This window comes from Microsporum canis, genomic scaffold, assembly GCF_000151145.1.
Source record: "Microsporum canis CBS 113480 supercont1.1 genomic scaffold, whole genome shotgun sequence".
In the NCBI taxonomy this organism is placed as follows: Eukaryota; Fungi; Ascomycota; class Eurotiomycetes; order Onygenales; family Arthrodermataceae; genus Microsporum; species Microsporum canis.
The window spans coordinates 2,823,889-2,845,742 of NW_003299169.1; the positions used below are offsets into that span (position 1 = coordinate 2,823,889).

Genomic DNA, 21,854 nt, shown 5'->3' on the forward strand with positions numbered 1-21,854 from the left:
GGGAATACTGAAGAGCGCCATTTTCCATATCCTACAGTATTTGACCGGACGGGGGCATGAAGCTGCACTTCAAGTGAAAACGCGGTCCCCGAAATATATACGCACAAATCCCGGCATATGGTTTTGACACCGTCAAAGTGCAGCGTCATACTTATCGAACCACAGATTCTTGCTCTAAAGAGCTTTTTCCAGAAGAAGGCCATAGGTCTCCATGGCCGTTGAAAAACAGGGTCCAACGGGGAATTATTCCCACGCAGACTCCCCTGTCGCTTCCGCCACCCCAACGGGCTCTGTAGAGCCTTCTGTTATTACCACAACTCAGGATATTGATAAGTTTGCACCCGTAGCCTCGGAGAAAGGGAGCCGAACTAGTATCGAAGCTAGAGAACCACAAGAACCATCGGACACAGAGGCAGCTGTTCAGTTAACAAGAACAAATTCAAACATACCTCCGGTTATCGTACCGAGGAGCAGACGACGGGGCCTCTTTGGGTCACTGACTCTACTGGCAGAGGTTGAGAATCCTAAACACTACAGCCGGAAAGCAAAATGGTTTATTACATTTGTCGTCGCTGTTGCAGCTGGCGCCGCTCCCATGGGGAGTGCCATATTTCTTCGTAAGTCATGCCCCCTTTAAAACCTAGATTTCCTCTGTGTCCTTATTCAGGCTACTTAACATGAGCTTATTTCCACAGCTGGGCTTAGCGAGGTTGCTAAAACATATAACACTACGGCAACGGTTACCAACCTTTCTGTCGCTTTGTATATGTTGAGCATATCTATATTTCCTCTATGGTGGTCATCATTTAGTGAGCGGCTAGGCCGCCGTTCGATATATCTTGCGTCATTCACCCTTTTTACCCTATGGAGCATCCTATCCGCTCTTTCTATCTCTATCACGATGCTGATCATCATGCGGGTCCTTGCCGGAGGAGCTGCTGCCTCAGTCCAAGCAGTAGGTGCCGGTACGATCGCCGATATATGGGACCCTATCGATCGAGGGCGTGCAATGGGGATATTTTTTCTCGGCCCTCTCTGCGGCCCTCTAATAGCTCCTATAATTGGTGGTGTTTTGACACAATCTTTGGGCTGGAGGAGTACGCAGTGGTTGCTTGCAATCTACGGAGGCCTCATATTGGTATTCATACTATTTGCATTGCCGGAGACTCTTGCACACCGGAAACCTCTACCGCCAACCGATCCAGGGAATGGAAATTTGGAGGTCGATCGTACCCTGAGTCGAGTGTCATCTCGTCAGGTCGTGCAGCAAACGACCAGAGTCTTGAATATACTAAAAATTGTCTTCATTGACCCTTTAAAAATAATACTATATATACGGTTCCCGGCAGTCGCTCTAACTGTTTACTATGCGAGTATCACTTTCGGGTGCTTATATGTCCTGAACATCAGCATTGAGGTTACATTCAGCAGAGATCCGTATAACTTTTCTCCTACTATTATAGGATTGCTGTATATCCCTGGTGCGTTAGGATATATTGTTGCCAGTGTTTTTGGTGGCCCCTGGATGGACTCGATTATGAAACAGGAGGCAAGACGCGCCAACAGAGTGGACGCAAATGGCAAGTATATATTTATACCTGAGGATCGAATGCGCGCCAACGCATGGTTAGGGGCTCTTCTCTACCCTTCCGCACTGATATGGTACGGCTGGACTGCTCAAAATGGAGTGCACTGGTTTGCTACCGTGAGTCAAAGGCTATTATTACACTCCCCTTCAAAATTTCCAAAATTCTGTTGAGAAAGCCATCTGACCTGCCTTATTACAGATCGTAGCCAATTTTTTCTTCGGTTTGGGGTCAATGTTAATTTTCAGCATGGCAACTACAATGTTGACTGAATTTATGCCTAAACGTTCCTCAACTGGCGTTGCTCTGAACAATTTTATGCGAAATATAGCCTCCTGCGTCGGAGGCGTCGTTGCTGCCCCCATCATAGACGCAATCGGAAATGGCTGGCTGTTTACAATTCTTGGCCTTGTCTGTCTTGCCAGCTGCGTGGTTATCTGGGCCATGAGACGGTTCGGGCCGCGATGGAGAATCTCAATGGACGAGCAGCAAAAGAAGGGTAACTAAAAATAAACGTGAGTTGATTAGATTTTGGAGTGGCGTTCCGGCTGGGTATTTCCTTGCAGCTTTTCTCGGGAAATCTATATTACAGTTAATGGATGGTCCGAAAGGAGCAGATCTACTCCATGTAGTGTGATGCGTGATTATTTAGCTCCATCGATTTAATTTGTATTTACGGTGCATATAATTGGGCTCTCTTATAGTAGTACTGATAGAACCCACCAGAGGATAGGTACATATACACCCAAACTTATTTCCTTGTGTACCTTACGCAGATACCACAACTACCGGGCTCAATATCAATACCCAAATAAACTCTCAAAATGAGAAACCTGCCTAGAGCTGTCTGCAGGATACAGGAAGAAATCATATGTTGGGCAGAGCTCCGCTGCTGTTTCAACCTAAATGGTTTCGTGGAGCTCAATCTCTCGAATATTCTATCCGCATTTAGCTACATGTCTACTCCATCGTGGCACTCGCTTTCTCGCCCGCAGCTATGACTCATTTCTATATGTGTGATCTAGAGAGATGTCCACATCCTCGGTGGTCACTTTCACTGAATACGTGGCCCTTAAGTCAGTTTATTATACATATTTTTGGCTGCATCTTCAGCTCGGGCAGGAACTCCTAATATCCTTTTTGCCATTACGCATGGAGGGAGTCAGTACAATATACAGGATCATATGTAGTTGTTTCAACCATCTAAGCGTATATATGTATATATTACCTTAGTATCTACTTTCTCTGGCGGACTCAGCATAACTACATATTAAGGTTGGGTGCCTGGTATGTACCCAATGGCTCCCTCCCATTAGATATTTAGCCTTAGCCCCTTTGCCCCTTTCGCTTATTGGTCATGGTTATCTGACAAAGAACTTACATAATACATACTATGTACAGCCAAGCCTTAAAAGCGCTGTCAAACTCGAGCAAACAACCGCTCTCTTAATATAGTTAAGAGACTTCATGTTACTAGAAGACTGCAGTATTATCTACACATTCTTGTTCACCAAGAACTTTCCATTCATACCCAACATTTTTATGTATCAAGGCATATTATCTAGTTGCACTTCTCACCTGCATGTAGTAGGAGGTCGCTTTTGATGTTTCGATGGGGGCCGGCGGCTACAGAGCTTCACAACTCTGCATAGCTGGTCATATTATATCTCCCTGTGGGCCCACGGCCTAATGAGATATAACCAGACTCTTTGATATCCTATCATAAACGGGAGCAAATCACAGATGTATCATCTGTACCTTGTACTTATATTTTTAATGGCCGGGAGCAATCCTAAGCGCCTTGGTGGGAACTATTACGAGTTCTTTTCTGATCTTAATTGTTGGATTATTTGCCAAATATAGCTTTCTCATGTTTTAATTAACGCCTGGATTGATGGCTGGCTCACTCGATTATAACAATATCTTATCATCGGGGCATAAAAGGCCAAGGTGAAGCACATTCATCTCTCGCTTCAATTTAAACATCAACCGATCCAGCTCCTCTCTTTTATATCTTACAATCCTTTGGCAATTTCCCACTTGCGAGAATGAACTCAGTTCGCAATTTCTCCTCTTCTGCCAGTTGAAACATCCTTAAACTACTTGGCAAGGTTACCCCACAGGATGTTGAAAGCAAAAACGGCGTAAATGGACCACAATGGGTCTCATCTATTTACGATACCAGGGACCACGTTGAATCAGAAGTAAGTTTACGCAACCTGATAATGATTTTTATGGATTGAGATATGCTAATACTAATTTCTATAGTATCCTGCTGTCACTGGCTACAACATTCAGTAAGCTATCTACTCATTTCTACTAAGATAACGTGTCCTAACAATTACCAATACTAACCTATACCACAGAGGTGCTTTAGCCCACAAATCTTCCAAAGATCCGTCCGATCCTCACGACGTCATCACCCTTGGCTTCTTTAGCCAAAACGGAACGCGTTTCCTTAGCGGTCACGTTCATTTGGATGGGTCGTTTAAACTAGCCGAGAGCCGTTCAGGGAGGGGCAAAGGAAACAAATGAGAGAGCCATGGCCCAGGCATAACGCCAGCTATATCTAGTGGAGTAACAGATAACCATCCACCAATTCTCCAGTCGGTTCTTCTTTTTATTCATATTTAATACGGTTCCTCCATCTAGATAAAACGATGAATCAAACGATTCTACATCGACTGCTCCGATTTTAAGTGGATGTGGTTGAATGTCTTCTGTATTTACTTGCAATTAGGTTGATTTTTCGCGTTTTATGTCACAGATATCTGCCATCCTACAGGCTATATGCTAGCCGCTAAACCATATATCTACTACTTGGAGATCTCATAATTAAATATCTGAAGGTACTCCGTATATTTAAGAAGCACTGTTTTCGTGGCTATATCATCTGAACTGAGTTGGTTTTCAGCCAATTACACGATTAGTTGGCCTTAGCGGCGGTTAAAGTTATTATTATTAGAAACCATGATTGACCGTGAATAAAAGGTGTCATCCTCGCTTGGTCGGATGCCAATAAGCGATGGCATCCCTAAGCAGACGGTGTCTTCTCTTACGCTATTGTACACGTCCAGTTACAGTTACCGTCCTTCCCCAAGTACATACTAGAATGAGAATGCAATCATTATGGACGAGCATCGCTTCTTTGAAGTCATTCATGCCAAAACTGCCAGAAGAACGACGGTCACTCCCCACAAGCGGCTTTAAAATCATTGAAGCTGATCTGCTGGTTGAAGAGGAAGAACTGCCTGATTATAAGGCCGATCGGTTCTATCCTGTTCGGCTTGGTGACGTGTTTGAGGACCGCTATCAAGTGATTGCGAAACTGGGCTTCGGATCCTCATCAACCATCTGGCTGGCCCGAGACCTAAAGTACTTGCGCTTCCACAATGTTTTATTCGCATTATACTCTTGTAACTCTTCTAACATATACAGAGATCACCAGTATGTAGCATTGAAGACGTATGTACACACGTCTAAGTTCCACCGAGAGCTTCCATTTTATGACCACATTTCCCCCTACTTTACAAATATTACGTCGCATCGTGGGAGGCATAATATACGCCGCTTGCTAAGCTCCTTCCAAATAACTGGCCCTCATGGCAAACATACGGTCCTTGTATTTCAAGCTTCACAGATGAGCCTTCGTGATATGAAGTTTGTGTTTTTTCCGAAGGGGTTTAATGAAGGATTCGTTAAGGGCGCTATTATCGAGCTTCTCGAGGCTTTGGACTTCCTACATACTCGCGGAGAGGCCATCCACACAGGTATGCCTTTTGTGTTTCTTTAGCTGCCTCTCTACTTATAACCTTTAGATGTACATCCCGGCAACATGCTCTTAGGCGTGTATGATAATAATAATGTACTCGAAAACCTTGAGAAGATGGAGTTCTCGTCCCCGGTTCCCCGCAAGATGACCTCGGACTCTCGAACAATTTACCTCTCGCGTTTAACAAAACCCAAAGAAGGCCCAATGCTATTATCCGATTTCGGGGAGACCAGAATCGGCCCTGGACCACATGGTGGAGATATCATGCCACTGGAATTTCGGGCTCCCGAAGTATTGCTATATGTTGGCTGGAGCTACCCAGTTGACATATGGAGTGTTGGTCTCACGGTACGTCTTGTGTACTCTGGAGCATTATTAACCCTTCTAACGCTATCCTAGGCTTGGGACCTCCTCGGGTGTAAGAGATTGTTTACGGCACGAGATAAAGAAGACGGTAAGGCATACGACGCGGTACACTTTGCGGAGATGATTGCAGCTCTGGGCCCACCACCCGCTGAATTTTTAGCCAAAAACCCTGAGAGGAAAGCTGAATTTTGGAATGAGACAGGTATGCTGGATATCTTTGGAAATTATGTAAGGTTGCTGTCTTTTATGCTGACAACTCCGTTTAGGGGAATGGCTGGGCCTGGCGCCTATTCCGCATGGAAGGACTATAGAGTCTGTTGAGGATCGGTTACAAGATAATAAGGAATTCCTACGCTTCATCCGGCGGACTCTGACCTGGATGCCGGAACAGAGAGCTACAGCAAAGGAGCTACTACAGGATCCTTGGCTGGCATAAAGGCTCTATCAGGAATATCACATGGAAAGAGACAGAAAATGCCAGAATGAAGAATTCGCAACAGCATGGTCATTACCGGTAATGGAACTCGCCTCTCGGGCTGTTTGATGCATGTCCACATTCCGACTCCACGAGATATCTTGCTGCATCAAGCTTTGTATTGAAATTATACCACCAGACATCTGTCTGATTATACTTTAATATTGTAGTAAAATCCCGGTAGTTCTGGCATCATTAGGTTGACTCCTAATCAAGGAAGCCGTCCACCCAAGCCTCTTATACTATGATATTAAGGTGCTTCCGGCCATCATATGTGACCACAGCCATAAATAATCGAGGGAAGGAGAGATATTCAAAATTTGACATATTTACTTGATGGATATTGAATCTGGGCTCTAAGTTACGGAATGCAATTGTTAGAAAACCCAGCATCTTAGGGCTGTTTAAATATACCCGAGATACCCTCATAAGTTGATCCTTCATAGCTAGAGGCTAGGCAATTGAAAGGGAAACATTTCAGCAATATTTCCGCAAACCGTTAAACCCGGAAAATTGGATGTGTCGGTGTCAATGGTCACTGTGGTTGATTATTTTGTTACCAAAAATAATAATAAAAAGCTCGCCGACAGGGCTTTTGCGAACTATCTCCGTGTATCGTGAGTAAGATACATACTTTATTGTTATTGGAGGGACGAAATGATATGTGTTTCCAGCGAGAAGCCTAAACACGAAAGTCGGGAGTTGAAGGAATGCATTGTCTTCTCTCCACTCTATCCTCGATCCCTGAAGCCAACGTCGACTACGAGACGAAATTTCCTAACCTTCCTTTTTATTGCGTAGCATCCTGGGTAGCGGGGTTATTGCATTCTCCCCGCCTGTAGAATCACTTATAACATTTATCTAGACCAAGGTTTAAACAATTAACCGCAGAAAGCGACTTGAGGACCGGGGGGTGGTGGACTCAATAATGTAGGGGTATACATGTGAAAGGAGCGGGGTTACACTGTGAGTGCAAGCTTCAGGGGAAGTAAAAATGTATATACGCTGTAGTACTCGAATGGTCTGTATCTGATCCCGACGGGAACTTTGTTTTGCACAAAGGGCTTCCGGAAGATAATACGATGAAGCTGTTTCTCGTTTTAACCGGCCAGCAATCAGAAATCAGAAATCAGAATCAGTTTGCCAGGTCATATTGCCACTAGAAATGGCCGAAGCCTTATCATGGGAGATGCAGAATGCGGCCCTATGCACCCTGAAAGAATGAGCTCACGTACATAGACTTGCCATCGGGCTACCACCTGGTACTTGGCAGGTACGTCCATTGAGCCACTTGCATCAGGTTTGCAGCTACTAAGGCACTTTAGAGTCATGCAGAGAGGTATGAATCTGTTCCTGAAGCTGGACCAGGTGAACAAGTCACTACGTCAGATCACATTGAACTGGTCTCACTCACCTGCTTCAACCTACTTCAACAACAACAAATCTGATAACAAGTTGACGTTTAAAGTTACCAACTGGTCGGGCAACCCCTTTGATCCAACAAGGCAGCCAATCAGAGATTACTATGCAATTGCCCAGCCAATAAGACGCGCTGACTTGCTGAGTTATCAGGGCTAAAGTCGGGCCGATCCGCGGCTAAGCCTAAACGGGGGTTTCAACTTTGCTTATTTCATCCTCGCCTCAAAAAAAAATGCAAAAAAAAAGCAAAGAAAAGGAAAAGTTGACGATTGAGCTTCCTTGCAAGCTCGTTCTGGAACTTCTCGTTTGTCTCGAGGTTTAGGCTTATCTGCATCAAACCCAAAGAATTAGAAACAGGACGAGACAGGAACTGCGGGAAGCCAGCCACTGCTCTCTCGTGACCTGTGAGCCCTCCGGAACTATCAGTATTTGCACCACTTGCTACGATATACGTTGCAGGCTCGTTCAGCACTTCCTCCTCGGCCACAGCTTATGACCTTCTCAACTCTCCCCCCAAGGTGTTTCTCGTTACCCAAACGGCTCAACAAAACCTTGGTAGATCGCGAGGATCTGAGACTGTCTGGTCCTTGACCAACCGCTGGCCTCAGGCATGCTCCACAAGTCCTGCAAGTGTCTGCCGGCCAGGCGGCCAATTGCGGGATATTGGGCACAAAATGATGCTTTCCTCGGAATCTGTTCCGGTCACTAAGAAGATGCTCTGGCTTCCACACCTCTTCTTCATCCATTGTCGCTAAGAGGAGGATTTTCTTACCAATTGCTGCAATTGGTTTTAGCCTGCTGAGTTTGGCTCTTTTTCGTATGTATCTGTATCACCCGTCTGACCCGCCCAAACTCCGGAGGAGAGGATGACTTTCCTACCCTTATGATACAACATCTTTCCCTGTATCTTTTAGTCACGTTGGCATTAACTGACTTGCTGTTTTACAATTATTATCATCGTGCAGCAGGTTACCCCGGTTTCCCATAACAGTGGCCGCTTTCCACAAGCCTTAGTAGGGCGTGCATCCAATGCTGTCTGCGATTCCATTCCTGAAGACCCATGGAGCCGTGAGACGTGGCCCCAATGGCGCTGGGACTTGCATAGCTGGTTGGGAGAATCTAGTTACCAAATAAAACTATCGTTTCTCTTCTCAATAATGGCCGTTGATTACATGGCCCCATCGATGACGATTCCCCTTTGATAGGCCTAAAACAACAGATGAGGTTATCGGGCACATGCTTTGCTGTACCATAGGAGCTTGTATTATTGCCTGTTATCATTTGTTCTTGTCCGACGTGTTTCTATTTCGCTCAACCACGCCTTCTCCGTTTTATCCCCCCTTCCTCCAATCTTACCCCAAATATTCCTCAACCTCACCTTACATCCCGGGCCGCAGGTCGCCTTTTCTAACGGACGCCAATCTATCCCCGAACTGCCGAGGCCCTGCCACACCAAATCAAGGCAAATAGACCTCTCATATCACGACTCCTGTGTCTCCGTCTCCTCAACCTTTTTCTACTCTTCACACCCCCGCTTAACCATCGCATATATTACCGACCATGGCAAAGAAGAAGAAGACAAAGAAAGGGGGTACCAATCGACTACCGGCCAATTCGCCTGTGCCCAATAACGACAACGGGAGTAGCAGCAACCTACCTGAAGGTGAAGGCTCGTCTGCTCTCCCCGAAAATGTCGAACTTAAACTATCAGTATGCTTCACTTCCTCAGTTTAAATATCAAACCTATGATTGGAACACCGGTCAATTCACAGACTGTCCTATTTCATCATTATATTCTTCCCCACCATCAGATGACGGCAATGGTGAACCTACCGCTGACGCAGAGCCAAATAAGGACGTCGCCGTTGACCAGCCGTCGGAAGCGGCACCAGCAGCAGATGATACTCTGAAGGATGCTTCAGAAACACCTGCAGGTAAGTTGATGGTGCACCTGCCGCTTATGACTTGGGTTCATATCAACCACCAACTATATCACCATTGAGTTAGAGATACTTATAACTTCATAGATGCAGTGACGAATGAGACGTCTGAGGTTCCAGTAGAACAAACACCGGAAGAGCCAGAGAAAGCAGCGGAGGAAAAATCAACCGAAGATGCGCCAGCAGCAGAAGACGCATCAACTGAAGAGAAACCGGCTACAGGAGAGGCTCCGACTGAAGAAGCTCCAGCAGAAGAAACTCCTGTAGAAGAAGATACACTGGCTGAAGAGGCTCCTCCTACTGAAGAGGCTCCTCCTACTGAAGAGGCTCCTCCTACTGAAGAGGCTCCTCCTACTGAAGAGGCTCCTCCAACTGAAGAAACTACTCCGGCTGAACAGACTCCAGCAGAAAAGACTCCGGCCGAAGAGGCTCCTCCGATTGAAGAAGCTGCTCCGGCTGAAGCTGCTCCGGCTGAAGCTGCTCCGGCTGAAGAGGCTCCTCCTGCTGAAGAAGCTACCGCAGCAGAAGAAGCTCCTGCTGAAGAGAGTCCAGCAGAAGAGGTACCTCCGACTGATGAAGCTACTCCAGCTGAAGAGACTCCTCTAGCAAAAGAAGCTACTCCGGCTAAAGCTATTCCGGCTGAAGAAACTACCCCGGCTGAACAGGCTCTGGTTGAAGCTACTCCGGCTGAAGAAGCTACTGCAGCAGAAGAAGCTCCAGCAGAAGAGAGTCCAGCAGAAGAGAGTCCAGCAGAAGAGGTACCTCCGACTGATGAAGCTACTCCAGCTGAAGAGACTCCTTTAGCTGAAGAGACTTCTCTAGCAGAAGAAGCTACTCCGGCTGAAGCTAACCCGGCTGAAGAGGCTCCGGTTGAAGAGGCTCCGGTAGAAGAGACTACCCCAGCGGAAGAAGCTCCAGCTGCGGAGGAGGCACTGGTAGAGGAAGAGAAGCCGGCAGCAGAGACGCCAGTTGCTGTAGAAGAACAGCCAGCCGAAGAAACATCTGGAGAGCCGGAGAAAACAGAAGCACCGCTTGAAGAAGAAAAGCCGGCGGAGAGTGTACCGACAGAAGAGGCTCCAGTCAAAGGGGAGGCCCCCGCTACAGAACAAGTTCCAGCTATAGAGGAGAACCCGGCAGAAGAAGAGAAATCGGCGGAAGAGACACCTGATAAAGATGAGGAACCCGCTGAGGGAGATAAACAAACCAAAGAAACGCCGGGAGAGCCAGAGAAAACAGCAGCGCCGCCTGAAGCGGAAAGCCTTACAGAGGGCGTACCAACAGACGAGACTCCAGCCGAAGAAGAGAAACAAGGAGAACTTCCAGAGCTAGAGCCCACGACAAATGACGTCGCTGCTGAAGAGACACCTGAGCTTGTTGAATGCAAAAAAGACCCCCCTGAAGAGACTGCAGATGAGCCCCAAGTGGTAGATGCACCATCTACAACTGAGGTTACGACAGCTAAAGGTGAAGTACACCTCTTCCCACTAATCTGCCAATATGCTTACTAACCTCCTTTGTAGATATCGACCTAGTAGTAGAAAATGATAAAGTAGAGACTAAAAAAGAAACCGAAGAAACACCTCAGGGAGACAATGATGGCGTGGCAGCCGAAATACCGGATGCTGAGGGAGAGGAAGAAAAGATACCCGGTGCTAGTGATGACGAGGTTGTTGAAGAGGCTGTGTCTACGGAAGAGCCTGTCGGAGAAACCTCTGGATTAAAAGAGGAAACGGCCGAATCTGCAGAATCGGAGTCAGAGCAGGATATCCCCATGGAAGCGAAGGAGGAGAAAGAAGAAACACAAGAACCAGCGGCAACCGAAGCCACGGAAGAGGTGGCGTCTGCAGAGCCTGTCACTGAAACACCTGCAGATGAAGAGACCACCGTTCCAGAAGAACCTGCCGTTGAAGCGCCTGTGGCTGGGGAGCCCGCTACTGAAGAGCCACCTGAGGCTCCGCCCAAGAAAGCTGCCGCTGAAGAGCCTGTTACCGAAGAGCCAGTAATCGAAACACAGCCTCCCGAAGGTGCTACTGAAGCTCTGGCCGCCGAAGATTCTGATAAGGCTCCGGCTGAAGTTACTGCCGAAGAGCCTTCAGTTGAGGCACCTGTAGCTGAAGAACCTGCCGCTGAAGCTGCTCCAGAAGCTCCAGCCGGAGAAGCTGCCGTTGAGGAAACTGCCGCCGTGGAGCCAGCAGGCAAGACAGAACCTCCAGAAGAGGTTGCTCCTGAAGCTCTCGCCGCTGAAGAGCCAGCAGTTGAGGCGCCCGCAGCTGAAGAGTCCGTAGCGGAAGAACCTGTCGTTAAAGAAGCTACCCCGGAAGCTCCAGCTGAAGAAGCTGTCGTTGAAGAAGTTGCCACCGAGGAGCCAGCAGCCGAGCCAGAAGCTCTTAAAGAAGTTGCTCCTGAATCTCCCCCTACCGAAGAATTTGTTGGGGCTCCGGCTGAAGAAGTTACCCCAGACGAAGCAGCAGCCGAAGAGTCTGTTGAGGCCCCAGTTGAAACAACTGCCGTTGAAGAAGCTACTGTCGAAGAACCTGCAGTTGAGGCACCGATAGTCGATGAGCCTACTGACGCTCCGGTTGAAGAAGCTACTCATGAAGAACCTGTAGTTGAAGCACCTGTATCAGAAGAGCCCACTGCGGAAGAACCCGCTGTCGAAGTGCCTGCAGTTGAAGCGCCTGTAGTTGAAGAGCCCGCTGCTCAAGACACCATCGTTGAAACATCAGCCCCGGGAGAACCTGTTGGGCCATCACCAGGAGAAGCGCCCCCTGAACAGCCGGAGGAGGCTACTCTCGAAGAAAAAGCGGTAGAGCAGCCTACTTCTGAAGAGCCTGCCCCTGAGCAGCCTCCTGTAGACGGTCCGGCTCAGGAAAACCCTGCAACAGAGGTTTCTCCTAAGGAGCCTGCTCCAGAACCAGCACTGGCGACACCAGAAGAGGCTCCTGCTGAAACCACTGACGCACCGACAACTGAAATCCACCAAGATAATCTACCCCCAGCAGAGGAGGCTGTCAAAGAGGAAACACCTGCCGAGAAATCCATAGTGGAACCTGTAGCGGCAGAAGAAGCAACGGCATCACTAGCTGAAGAGACGAAGGCCCCTGAAGAATCCACCCCTGAGCCTGCGCCCGTTGTTAAAGAGAAAGCTGCTGAGGAGGTTAAGGAGGAGCCCGTTCAAGAGACCGTAGAAGCTACTGCCCCGAAGGACCCAACTCCAGAACCTGCCGTGGAAGAGCCTGTTGTGGTAGAAGAAACGCCTAAAGACATAGCAGAGGCTACTCCTGTTGACGGCGCCGTTGCTAAAGTTGCCCCAGAAACGGAAAGAAAGTCCAAATCACGATCAAAAGAACGATCAAAAGAAAAGAAACACCGGAGGCACAGACGATCAACAGCGGGAGAGGAACCACGCCATTCGAAAAGCTCAAACGAGAAAAAACCTAGCTCTCGTCGACCAAAGACTGAACGGGAGGTGCGACCATCTCCACCGGTTGATGCAACTCGTGAAATAAAGGAAGTAAAACACAGTGGCGAGACAAGACATAGAAGCAGCCGCCCCAGACCAAATGAGACCGAAAAGGAGCGAGCTGAAAGACGGAAGAGGCGAGAGGCTCGGAGAGCTGAGGCGGAACGTACCAGGGAACCTGGGAGCCCCAAGGAGGAAACACCCAAGGAAGAGCGCTCTCAAAACCCACCAAAGAGGCCTCTCTCCCGGCGATTGTCACTATCAGGCCGTGACCGACCAAACATCTCCCCCAAACCGGCTGGCCCAAGCCAAAACCCGATATCTGCACTTGCTTTGAAACCCCTTGCCTTGCTCAGGCTGATTACTACCGGGCAATCAACCGCCCATCAGCCTGTTATGCGAGTAAATGAGCGAGCAAAGGCCTCTTCTCCTGTCCCTCCAGTCAAGCGGCCGTCACCCCCAAACACATCAGGCTCTTCCACCCACTCCCAGTCGAATTCCGGCTCTCGTTCTCACTCCGACCGACGCCGTGAAAGGAGGTCAACCAATTCGGAAGAGGTTAAAGAGCGAGCCAGAAGGAGCACCGCTAGAAGCGAGGAGAACAGACAGCGTGAAAAGAGATCACCTAAAATCGACGAAGGTGCCGAGCAAGCAAAGGTCCCCAAACCCAAAACGGAAGAAGCAAAGCCTCGGGAACGAAGGCTAAGCAGAGGCGAAGAAGGCAAAGAGCGAATGTCCAACCGGCATGAAGGGGCCAAGGAGAAGGATCCTGAAAAGGAGAGGGAGCATCGTGAGCATCGGCGAGAGCGTCGACGCTCGATGAGAGTGGATCCCTCTACAGAGAAGGCCGCTAAGAAAGATGACCCTCCGCCAGAGCGCCTTCGTCGACGCCGCTCAAGTCTATACAAAAACCGCGAGGACGCCCCAACCAGTATGAGCTTCAGGGAAAAGCTTCGACAAGTCCTTACCGCGGCATGATGTTTACGCATTTACGACTTTGTACGATTTTCCATGTCGTGTCATGATTGATTTACTCTTATCCTTAACCCCATATTTTTCTTTTTTTATATATATTCCTCCTTCATCTTTCTCCTATATAATTCCTTGCTTTTGCTTTGTTCATGCATTTTGTGAGCGTTTTTTTTTTGACGACTTCCTGCCTGCTCCGTTTTCAAGTACTGCATATCAAGAACATCACTGTTGGAATAAGGGACTGGTGCATTTTCATGGACGGAGTTTCATATACTTATTTCTTCTTTTCTCATATACTCGTTCGGATTTCGCAATCCTTTCTAAGCTCTCTCTTGATTCTGCTTCTCTGCCTGTATGATCATTGTGTTTCTACCCCAAATTGCCATCTTCCCCTTAATTAATGATCATTCCGTTATCTCGGTCTCTTTCTGTAGCTGTGAACCCATAAACCCAATACATAGTAGGTCTGCTTCATATCTATAAGTAAAAATATATAGTAATCATCCCGAGTCGTCTCAGGGTTGTTCCGATGCCCGAAGTTGCGTCACTCGTGGAGTTTTTACCTCGGCATCTCGTCCGGCGCATGCAAGCAACTTCGTGACATCGCATGGATGCTTCTTGAGGCCAACATCGCTTTTGCGCTCTTCCCGACTCGCTCTGATGAGGGATCCCTTTCATATACTCTTATCTGGGGCTCGTTCTACGCGGATCAATTGACCCTCCGGCGTATTTTGGATATCCCTTTTGTCCGGATTTATAACCAGGCTTGTTGTCGCTTTAACTACAGTGTGTTATCGCAAAACATCACCAGTTCATCAGGATGGCGTCTCCTGCTCTCCCAACCCTAGAGTATACTCCCATAGAGGAGGTCCCTTCACGCGTCAAGAATGTTCGAAAGACATTCTTCGAGCATAAGACTCGACCCATCGAGTTCCGCATCCAACAGCTGCGGAAACTATACTGGGCGTGAGTGCCTGAATCCTATTTGATCAACGGCAGAGACAGAGGGCTAACATTCGTTGGTTCTTATCAGAATCAAGGACCGGGAACACTTAGTGACTGCAGCCCTCAAACGTGATCTTAACAGGCCGGAATACGAGGCCTACGTTGGGGAGATTGTGATGGTTCTAAACGATATCATTTTCGTAATAAACAACCTGCCCAAGTGGGCGAAGGATGAAAAGGCCGCTGACATTGATCTCTCCTTTTCGTTGGTGAATCCAACCATCAGAAAGGATCCCCTGGGTTGTGTTTTGGTCATCGGGTTAGTACTCTGTTTACTATTAGAATCTATAACGCTAGCTAATTCTCCACGACTAGAGCGTTCAATTTTCCGTTCACCCTTACATTTGGCCCAGTTGTTGGTGCCATTGCCGCCGGAAACACCGTTGTGATCAAGCCAAGTGAAGTTTCACCGCACTGTGCTGCAGTTATCCAGGAAATCGTGGAAGCCGCCCTGGATCCTTCCTGTGTGTCTGTCATTCAGGGAAGCGTTCCAGAAACTAAAGCCTTGCTTGCCGAAAGGTGGGACAAGATTTGCTTCACCGGCAGCTCTAGAGTTGGCCGTATCGTTGCCCAAGCAGCCGCTCCAAACCTGACGCCTGTCTTACTCGAACTGGGTGGACGTAACCCTGCCTTTGTTACAAAACATGCGGACCTAAGACTTGTTGCTCGACGTTTGCTATGGGGAAAGACTTTCAACGCCGGCCAAATCTGTCTTTCACAAAACTATATCTTGGTTGACAGAGAGGTCGTCGATCAGCTTGTGGCCGAGTTTGATAGGGCTCTCAAGGAATATTATCCAATGGGAGCAAAGGCATCGCCAGATTACTCGCGTATCATAAACGACAGCGCTTTCCAGCGTATTAAAGGGATGATCGATAACACTAATGGAAAGATACTACTAGGTGGATCGGTGGATGAGAAAGAGAAATTCATCGAACCTACAGTTGTCCTTGTTGATTCCACTGAAGATTCCCTTATATCAGAAGAGAGCTTTGGACCAATAATCACTCTTTTGCCCGTGTCAAACTTGGATGAAGCCATTAGAATTGCAAACGATGTTGATGGTACACCATTGGCTGTCTATCCATTTGGAACTAAGGACGAGGCTGCGAAAGGTACTGATTCTTTCTCTTTCCTTCAACTATGAAGTTACACACTTCTGTTCACATGCTAACATCTTTTCGCTAGTCCTTGCATCGGTTCGTTCCGGTGGTGCTTCTGTGAACGACTCGTTTATGCATGCTTCCATCTCAACTCTTCCATTCGGTGGTGTTGGCGAAAGTGGAACTGGCTGCTACCATGGCCGTAGCAGCTTTGATGCTTTTACGCATCGGCGCTCAATTACTTCGACTCCTGGATGGACCGAGCGTCTTCTTACTATCCGCTATCCTCCCTACACTGGGAAACTGAACAAATACAAAGCCGCTAGTCTCAAATCGCCAAACTTCAATCGCGCTGGGGAGAGAACATATGGATTATTTGAATGGCTTACGTGGTTCATTACTCTGGGGAAAGGAGCAAACATGTCGGGTGCTGCAAGGGCTACTGCTACTGTGATGGGTAAGTGACTTTACCTTATATATGCACGTTTACTGGTTGTTTCACTCTTTCATAGTTGATATTCCGTCATAATGCATGGTGTATGTGTTGTCTGACCTTATATCTATCTCGTTTTACCATCCATGCAGACTCAAAATCCTCGTAACCCTAACGCATACGAGATCGTTTTTGCAACCTTTGATACCCTTTACTTTAAATCTTGGCCGTTTACCGAATTTCACTGTGCATATGCCCCATTTTTGGTTTTTATTATCTTTTTGTTTTAATATCATAAGTTCTTGTATTGCTTTTTCGCTACACACTGCGATGAACATTTAACCATTGCTAACGTCTATTGATAGTGGCAATCGCTATATGGCAGTACACCAAGCGCGGACCAAAGCTCTAATTATACAACGATATATTCAATTAATGTACAGGTTTCTCGCCGTATTGGAATTGAATTGGCACTCGCAGTATTATCTATTATTTCTTGCTTCACATTGATATTCCTGTATTTATTAGGGCATTTACCCAACGAGCAAATCTATAATTGAACAGTACTTTTTCACTAGATATCGGTCTCTGCTTTTTCAGAACGATCAAGTCTGGGCCACAAGATGGCAAAATGCATTTCCTCGTGCCTCGCGGTATATGTAAACGAAAATGCTAAATCTCCAGTTTAACACCTAGTTTCAACCCCTTGCCTACTGACACATATATATTTAACGCCTTTGTAGGGCTTTACTCCTTCCCCTAAGCCCCGACTTCTCCGAGGATCTACCGTCAAGGCATCAACACGTATACCACTCGGTAACCAACCACGGACAGAGAATGATACAGAAGCAGATGACGGCATTAATAGGGCATTAGCCTGCTTTTTCCTCATTTGTTTGGTAGTGGGTGATAGGCCATCAGTCTTCTCTGGCTGGGGTGTATCGTCTGCTGACACCCCTGAATCCTGATAACTTGTGGCCGGCGCTAGGGTCTCATCATAGTATCCTCTGAGAGGGTTTGAACCGAGTCGTCGAGATTGGCCATCAACCCCATCAACGATCTCATCATCATCGTCAAGGTCATGGAGTGGCCCTTGTATTGTTCCTTTTAGTGTTGCTATACCGGATATAGACCCATCTCTCTCTTTCGTAGGTAGGCGCCATTCTAGGGAGTCGCTTCCAGGCATAAAGCTTGCTTCACCACGACTGGGTTGAATATCTGTAATGTTCCGCACGGATGGAGGGATTGGGATTGTGACCACTACATCGTCTAAACTTGGGGACGATGAGTTACTACCGATGGTTCCAACATTCAAGAACGAAGGGGTTGATGATCCTGATCCACGGCTTGTTGAGCTCCCCATTCCTCCATTTCCACCAATTCCACCCCCACCTCCTCCGCTTCTCGAAGATGAAGCTCCAGGGAAGTTGTTGTTTAAGGTTAACCGCACTTCAAAATTTGATCCTGCAGGACCAAGTCCTTTCTTTATATCCACTATAGCTGGTAGGAATAATTTCTCCATATGGGCTGGCGGGTTATCGTCTGCTGGATCAACTGGAAGTAGATTAACTTCATATCCTCCTAATATAAACCGTCCGTCCGGTGGAACGAAGCTCAGTTCACCGGGCTTCTCCCTCCAGCGTGCCAGACGAACGCATGGGTGAAACACGGGTAATTCTATCTTATGTGCAAGACTCCTCTGACCTCCAGGGGCGCTGAGTGAAAGGAGCAGATCCGGCACTCCTGATATCTTTGCCGTGAACACTATTGTGCCATGAACGAGAGCCGATATGGGCCTCCCAGAGGGTGCAAATATAACGGATAAAGACTCAACTATGTCAACATATAGTTCATTTGACGTATGCCGAACACCAGGACGTCTCCAGGGTATCGCTGGCGCATTCGTCCCAGCTACTATAGGAGCAGAGGCTAGAGGCTGACTTAGAGGTTTTGATAGCGCCGAAGTCTGCGATGCACTGTTCCAATACATCTTTGGTGAGTAAAGGTATAGTTTATGTAGGAGAGAAGAACGGATATGATGGTTTATATTCACCCTGGCAATCCCACTCCGCTTAATAGCTTTCCCATCCACCCTGGCACATCAACCGCCTCTTGTAAAGCGTTTGGTTCGGTATTACACACGATGCCAGCATCGCACATTTCGTTCAGCAGTTGGCCAACTACATCATAGCTATTCTGTATCTTTGTCCCTAGCAGAGGCGCACCAACAAATTCTTCTAGAACGTCTATAACCCGATGGATATATTCGAGGACCAACAGTGGTTCGGCCTCGCCGCTGCACGGGACCAGGAAGAGGAGGTTCGTATGAGAAACTGAGAAGACGGAGACTGGGGGAGAGGCGTCAGGAAGATGTATCAGGGACGGTCGAGGGGCTGGATGGGCGAGAAAGAGAGAGAGGACTGCCGTCGCAGGGGGAGGGCGCGAGCGGTAGACATGCTCGAGGATGGGTGTGCTATTATTACCATTTCAGTGTAAGTGTATATATATATATATTTAGATGTTGAACAGCAGGATAGCTCACTTAGTCTCATCATAGATATAAAGAGCTTCTATAACAGCGCTCATCGTTGCGAGTGCATCTATATGTTAAGCGTGGAAGCTCTTCGTGGGGGTTTTTATAGATACGGTTTTCGATATGAGAATATTTAGAGCTGCGTGACCTCATCGGAGGTTTAGTTTTTCTTGTGATTTTTGTTGGAATAACAACTTGACAGCTTCAACTAGACATCTAATATTAACTATTTCCTGGTATGTCCCCCTGCCTTTCTCTTCTAATATCAGCTGCTAATTAATGATCAGATCTTAGCACTCTTTGTCTTAGTCCGACCTCCTCGATTATAACATGGCAAAACACACGGATGCGCCATGGGAAATAAACCCCAAAGACATCGAAAAGACCATTGCACAGGATAGATATGATGATTGTCTGGCATGTAAAGCTACCGGTACGGCCTTTCTAATGCCCGTGGATATATACTGATGGCACATAGCTCACCTGTTGGTTGCTATCTAGGGAGTTTGGCACTCGCAGGATTAGGAGGCTGGAGCTACTACACCGGAATGAAAAACCTCCGCGAGCAAGAACGGAAGATTCTAGCAAGCGGTTCGAAGTATAGAATGGGATCGAGAAGGTTGGGAGTCATCATGATATCAACTTCACTCGTGGGACTGGGAATATGGAGAGCCTTCAACTGAAACAGACATGGCTAGGAAGGCGTATGAAACTGTACGATAGATATATGCCCACTCGATAGAGAAAAGGGCTGGGCTGTATAGACTGTATAATAGATTGTTGCTTAGGAAATGAAATTATTAGCTAGGGCTAAGTTTGAAGCTTTATAGGGTATCTTGAATTTCGACGATGCTATCTATCTACATGCAAATATGGTGGAGAATATAAAAATATGCCTGTATATAAGGAAACGAAAAAAAAAAAAAATGGTCCAAAGCGCCTCGAGATTATGCGTTGTAGAGCCTCGTGTCCGTCACTTGTCTTATGAAAAGGATATATTTATAAGAAGCGGCCCCGTTTGGGCCCTCCAAACGTATCTCGGCCGTTTCCTAAATTCGAGATATCAAAAAACTCGCCAAAGTGAAATTTTCGTTTCGACCCGGCACCCGGCGTAGGGTCCCGGTTGATGGAACGAGAGTTATGGCGGTTTCCGCTTCCGTGGCGGTGAGGTGTCCTGGGCGGACGGGAGTGCACTTCTAACCTGACTGGGGGGTGAGACGGATGTGAGGCAGTAATCTGTGGATCGTTTGGCAGTGAAGGAGAACTATCCATGCCTGCTTTCATGTCGATATCTTCGTGCATGGGGAGACTCTGGCCGGCGGTGAAGGTGAATGCAGTGGTCCGGGGAGGTACGATGGCAACGGGCTCGGCCGCTATGGGCATTGGTGGAGGAGTAGGACCCTCGGATGGCTGTCTTGATCGGGCTTCAGATTGTGATTTGGAGGTGGTGGTATCAGGGTTGGTCTTATTACGTATGGCAGCAGGTGATGCTGCTCTGGTTGTCTTGTCTGCGTCCGCTTTGTCGTCGTCACTGTCATTTGAAGATGTTCCCGTCATATCTATCTTATCCATGACCCAGTTTCTGATTCTCTGCCCTTCACCATCGGTGAAGCCTATTTTTTCTTTATCCAAGAATGCCCGGAGATCTTCCAGGGCATCTTGATATCCAAGGTGCCGTGACTGAGCCTGGTCTGACACTGCATTTTTGTAAAGGTTGGTGACGGATAGAGCGGCAGTTTTAAATGCTTGTAGTAGGAGTTCGGGTGGTTGTGCAGTAGAGGTAGACGGGAGTGATTTGTTAAGTGAGCGCATTGAGTCCATGGTTGTAGTGTTCGAGTAGAGGCACTCTAAAGGGTTAATTCTGTGATGAGGTAGGCTCCTCCCCCCTTTTACCCTCTTTATAGATAACTGGTAAACCGGCCAAACAGTCCTGGGGAACTTGTGGCCGAATATCAATATTTCGGTGAAATCAACAGTTCAAATTTGTATCTGGCGAAGTGGGGTGCGGTTCCAGATACCACACCAAGCGAGATCAGGGCTAGCTGTATGGACAGTATCAAGCCTGTAGCCAGTTCGAGGCCGGATAGTAGGTTGAACAGGCGTAAGTCCTGGAGATGCTCGAGTTCTTTTGTCCGGGTAAAAACTGAGGTTGGAGTTGGTTTGTTGGCACCAAAGAACTTTTGACTGTTTTGGGCGAAGTTGAGGCCTTCCCAGGTTGACGGAGAGACGGATTTTCCTTTCTCCCGGCTTGTTTGTCTGGCGGCGGAAGAAGAGGATAGAAGATGAGATGGCCGTTAAAGTGAAGCCTGCCGGCCTCTTCCCACTCGAGCAAGTTAGATCTGTTGTGTATGTGCTTCTTCGATGTATTCATGCACATCGTGTGTGTATTTAGTTAAATGTTTCTTTATGCCAGGGATGAGTTGAGTAGATGCAAGTCACTTCCAGCTAGCCATCACTGTGGATGTTTGCTGCATAACACCACTTGCACACACAGATGCTACAGTTTATTATATCATATACGAATCACCTTTTCAAACTTCTTTTCTCTTCTTCTTCTTCTTCTTCGTCTCTTTTTTGCTTCTTTTTTCTACCTTTTCTTCATCTTTATTAGAGTTTCTTTTTATCGGCAAAGAGTTCTTCCGCAGCGCTTATTCATACCTTACTCATCAAGTTTACTCATCTAAACCAACCAATCAGCGCGTCTTTTTCCTCGACTTTTTCTGTCCTCCCAAAAAAGAAAAAGTCTCGCGGTTTTGTCCGTTTCGAGGGTTTTCCTTTCTTGCTTTC

The 21,854-nt window shown here is 47.3% G+C and overlaps 9 protein-coding genes across 9 annotated transcripts; 6 read left to right on the plus strand and 3 right to left on the minus strand.

Annotated features, from left to right (window-relative positions):
- Window positions 1-211: 211 nt before the first annotated feature.
- On the plus strand, window positions 212-2,093 carry MCYG_01029 (conserved hypothetical protein; the record flags this gene model as incomplete). The annotated part of the gene is made up of 3 exons (XM_002850879.1): window positions 212-617; window positions 696-1,705; window positions 1,788-2,093. 3 exons carry the CDS (start codon window positions 212-214, stop codon window positions 2,091-2,093), a joined length of 1,722 nt encoding a protein of 573 aa, XP_002850925.1.
- A 1,541-nt stretch (window positions 2,094-3,634) lies between these two features.
- MCYG_01030 (uncharacterized protein) lies at window positions 3,635-4,121 on the plus strand (the record flags this gene model as incomplete). The annotated part of the gene is made up of 4 exons (XM_002850880.1): window positions 3,635-3,643; window positions 3,698-3,790; window positions 3,855-3,883; window positions 3,953-4,121. 4 exons carry the CDS (start codon window positions 3,635-3,637, stop codon window positions 4,119-4,121), a joined length of 300 nt encoding a protein of 99 aa, XP_002850926.1.
- A 577-nt stretch (window positions 4,122-4,698) lies between these two features.
- MCYG_01031 (protein kinase domain-containing protein) lies at window positions 4,699-6,160 on the plus strand (the record flags this gene model as incomplete). Its single annotated transcript, XM_002850881.1, has 5 exons — window positions 4,699-5,002; window positions 5,042-5,356; window positions 5,405-5,706; window positions 5,758-5,926; window positions 5,991-6,160. The coding sequence occupies 5 exons, from the start codon at window positions 4,699-4,701 to the stop codon at window positions 6,158-6,160; spliced, it is 1,260 nt and encodes a 419-aa protein (XP_002850927.1).
- A 1,121-nt stretch (window positions 6,161-7,281) lies between these two features.
- On the plus strand, window positions 7,282-7,777 carry MCYG_01032 (uncharacterized protein; the record flags this gene model as incomplete). Its single annotated transcript, XM_002850882.1, has 3 exons — window positions 7,282-7,346; window positions 7,439-7,472; window positions 7,568-7,777. The coding sequence occupies 3 exons, from the start codon at window positions 7,282-7,284 to the stop codon at window positions 7,775-7,777; spliced, it is 309 nt and encodes a 102-aa protein (XP_002850928.1).
- Window positions 7,778-8,040: 263 nt separating this feature from the next.
- Window positions 8,041-8,364, minus strand: MCYG_01033 (uncharacterized protein; the record flags this gene model as incomplete). Its single annotated transcript, XM_002850883.1, has 1 exon — window positions 8,041-8,364. The coding sequence occupies one exon, from the start codon at window positions 8,362-8,364 to the stop codon at window positions 8,041-8,043; it is 324 nt and encodes a 107-aa protein (XP_002850929.1).
- Window positions 8,365-9,178: 814 nt separating this feature from the next.
- MCYG_01034 (PE repeat family protein) lies at window positions 9,179-13,999 on the plus strand (the record flags this gene model as incomplete). The annotated part of the gene is made up of 5 exons (XM_002850884.1): window positions 9,179-9,310; window positions 9,348-9,552; window positions 9,646-11,022; window positions 11,079-12,885; window positions 13,378-13,999. The coding sequence occupies 5 exons, from the start codon at window positions 9,179-9,181 to the stop codon at window positions 13,997-13,999; spliced, it is 4,143 nt and encodes a 1,380-aa protein (XP_002850930.1).
- An 814-nt stretch (window positions 14,000-14,813) lies between these two features.
- MCYG_01035 (aldehyde dehydrogenase 3B1) lies at window positions 14,814-16,703 on the plus strand (the record flags this gene model as incomplete). Its single annotated transcript, XM_002850885.1, has 5 exons — window positions 14,814-14,959; window positions 15,027-15,257; window positions 15,314-16,113; window positions 16,187-16,558; window positions 16,687-16,703. 5 exons carry the CDS (start codon window positions 14,814-14,816, stop codon window positions 16,701-16,703), a joined length of 1,566 nt encoding a protein of 521 aa, XP_002850931.1.
- Window positions 16,704-17,067: 364 nt separating this feature from the next.
- On the minus strand, window positions 17,068-19,120 carry MCYG_01036 (adaptor complex subunit medium chain 3; the record flags this gene model as incomplete). The annotated part of the gene is made up of 4 exons (XM_002850886.1): window positions 17,068-17,108; window positions 17,249-18,510; window positions 18,588-19,007; window positions 19,077-19,120. The coding sequence occupies 4 exons, from the start codon at window positions 19,118-19,120 to the stop codon at window positions 17,068-17,070; spliced, it is 1,767 nt and encodes a 588-aa protein (XP_002850932.1).
- Window positions 19,121-20,066: 946 nt separating this feature from the next.
- MCYG_01037 (conserved hypothetical protein) lies at window positions 20,067-20,888 on the minus strand (the record flags this gene model as incomplete). The annotated part of the gene is made up of 1 exon (XM_002850887.1): window positions 20,067-20,888. The coding sequence occupies one exon, from the start codon at window positions 20,886-20,888 to the stop codon at window positions 20,067-20,069; it is 822 nt and encodes a 273-aa protein (XP_002850933.1).
- Window positions 20,889-21,854: the final 966 nt, after the last annotated feature.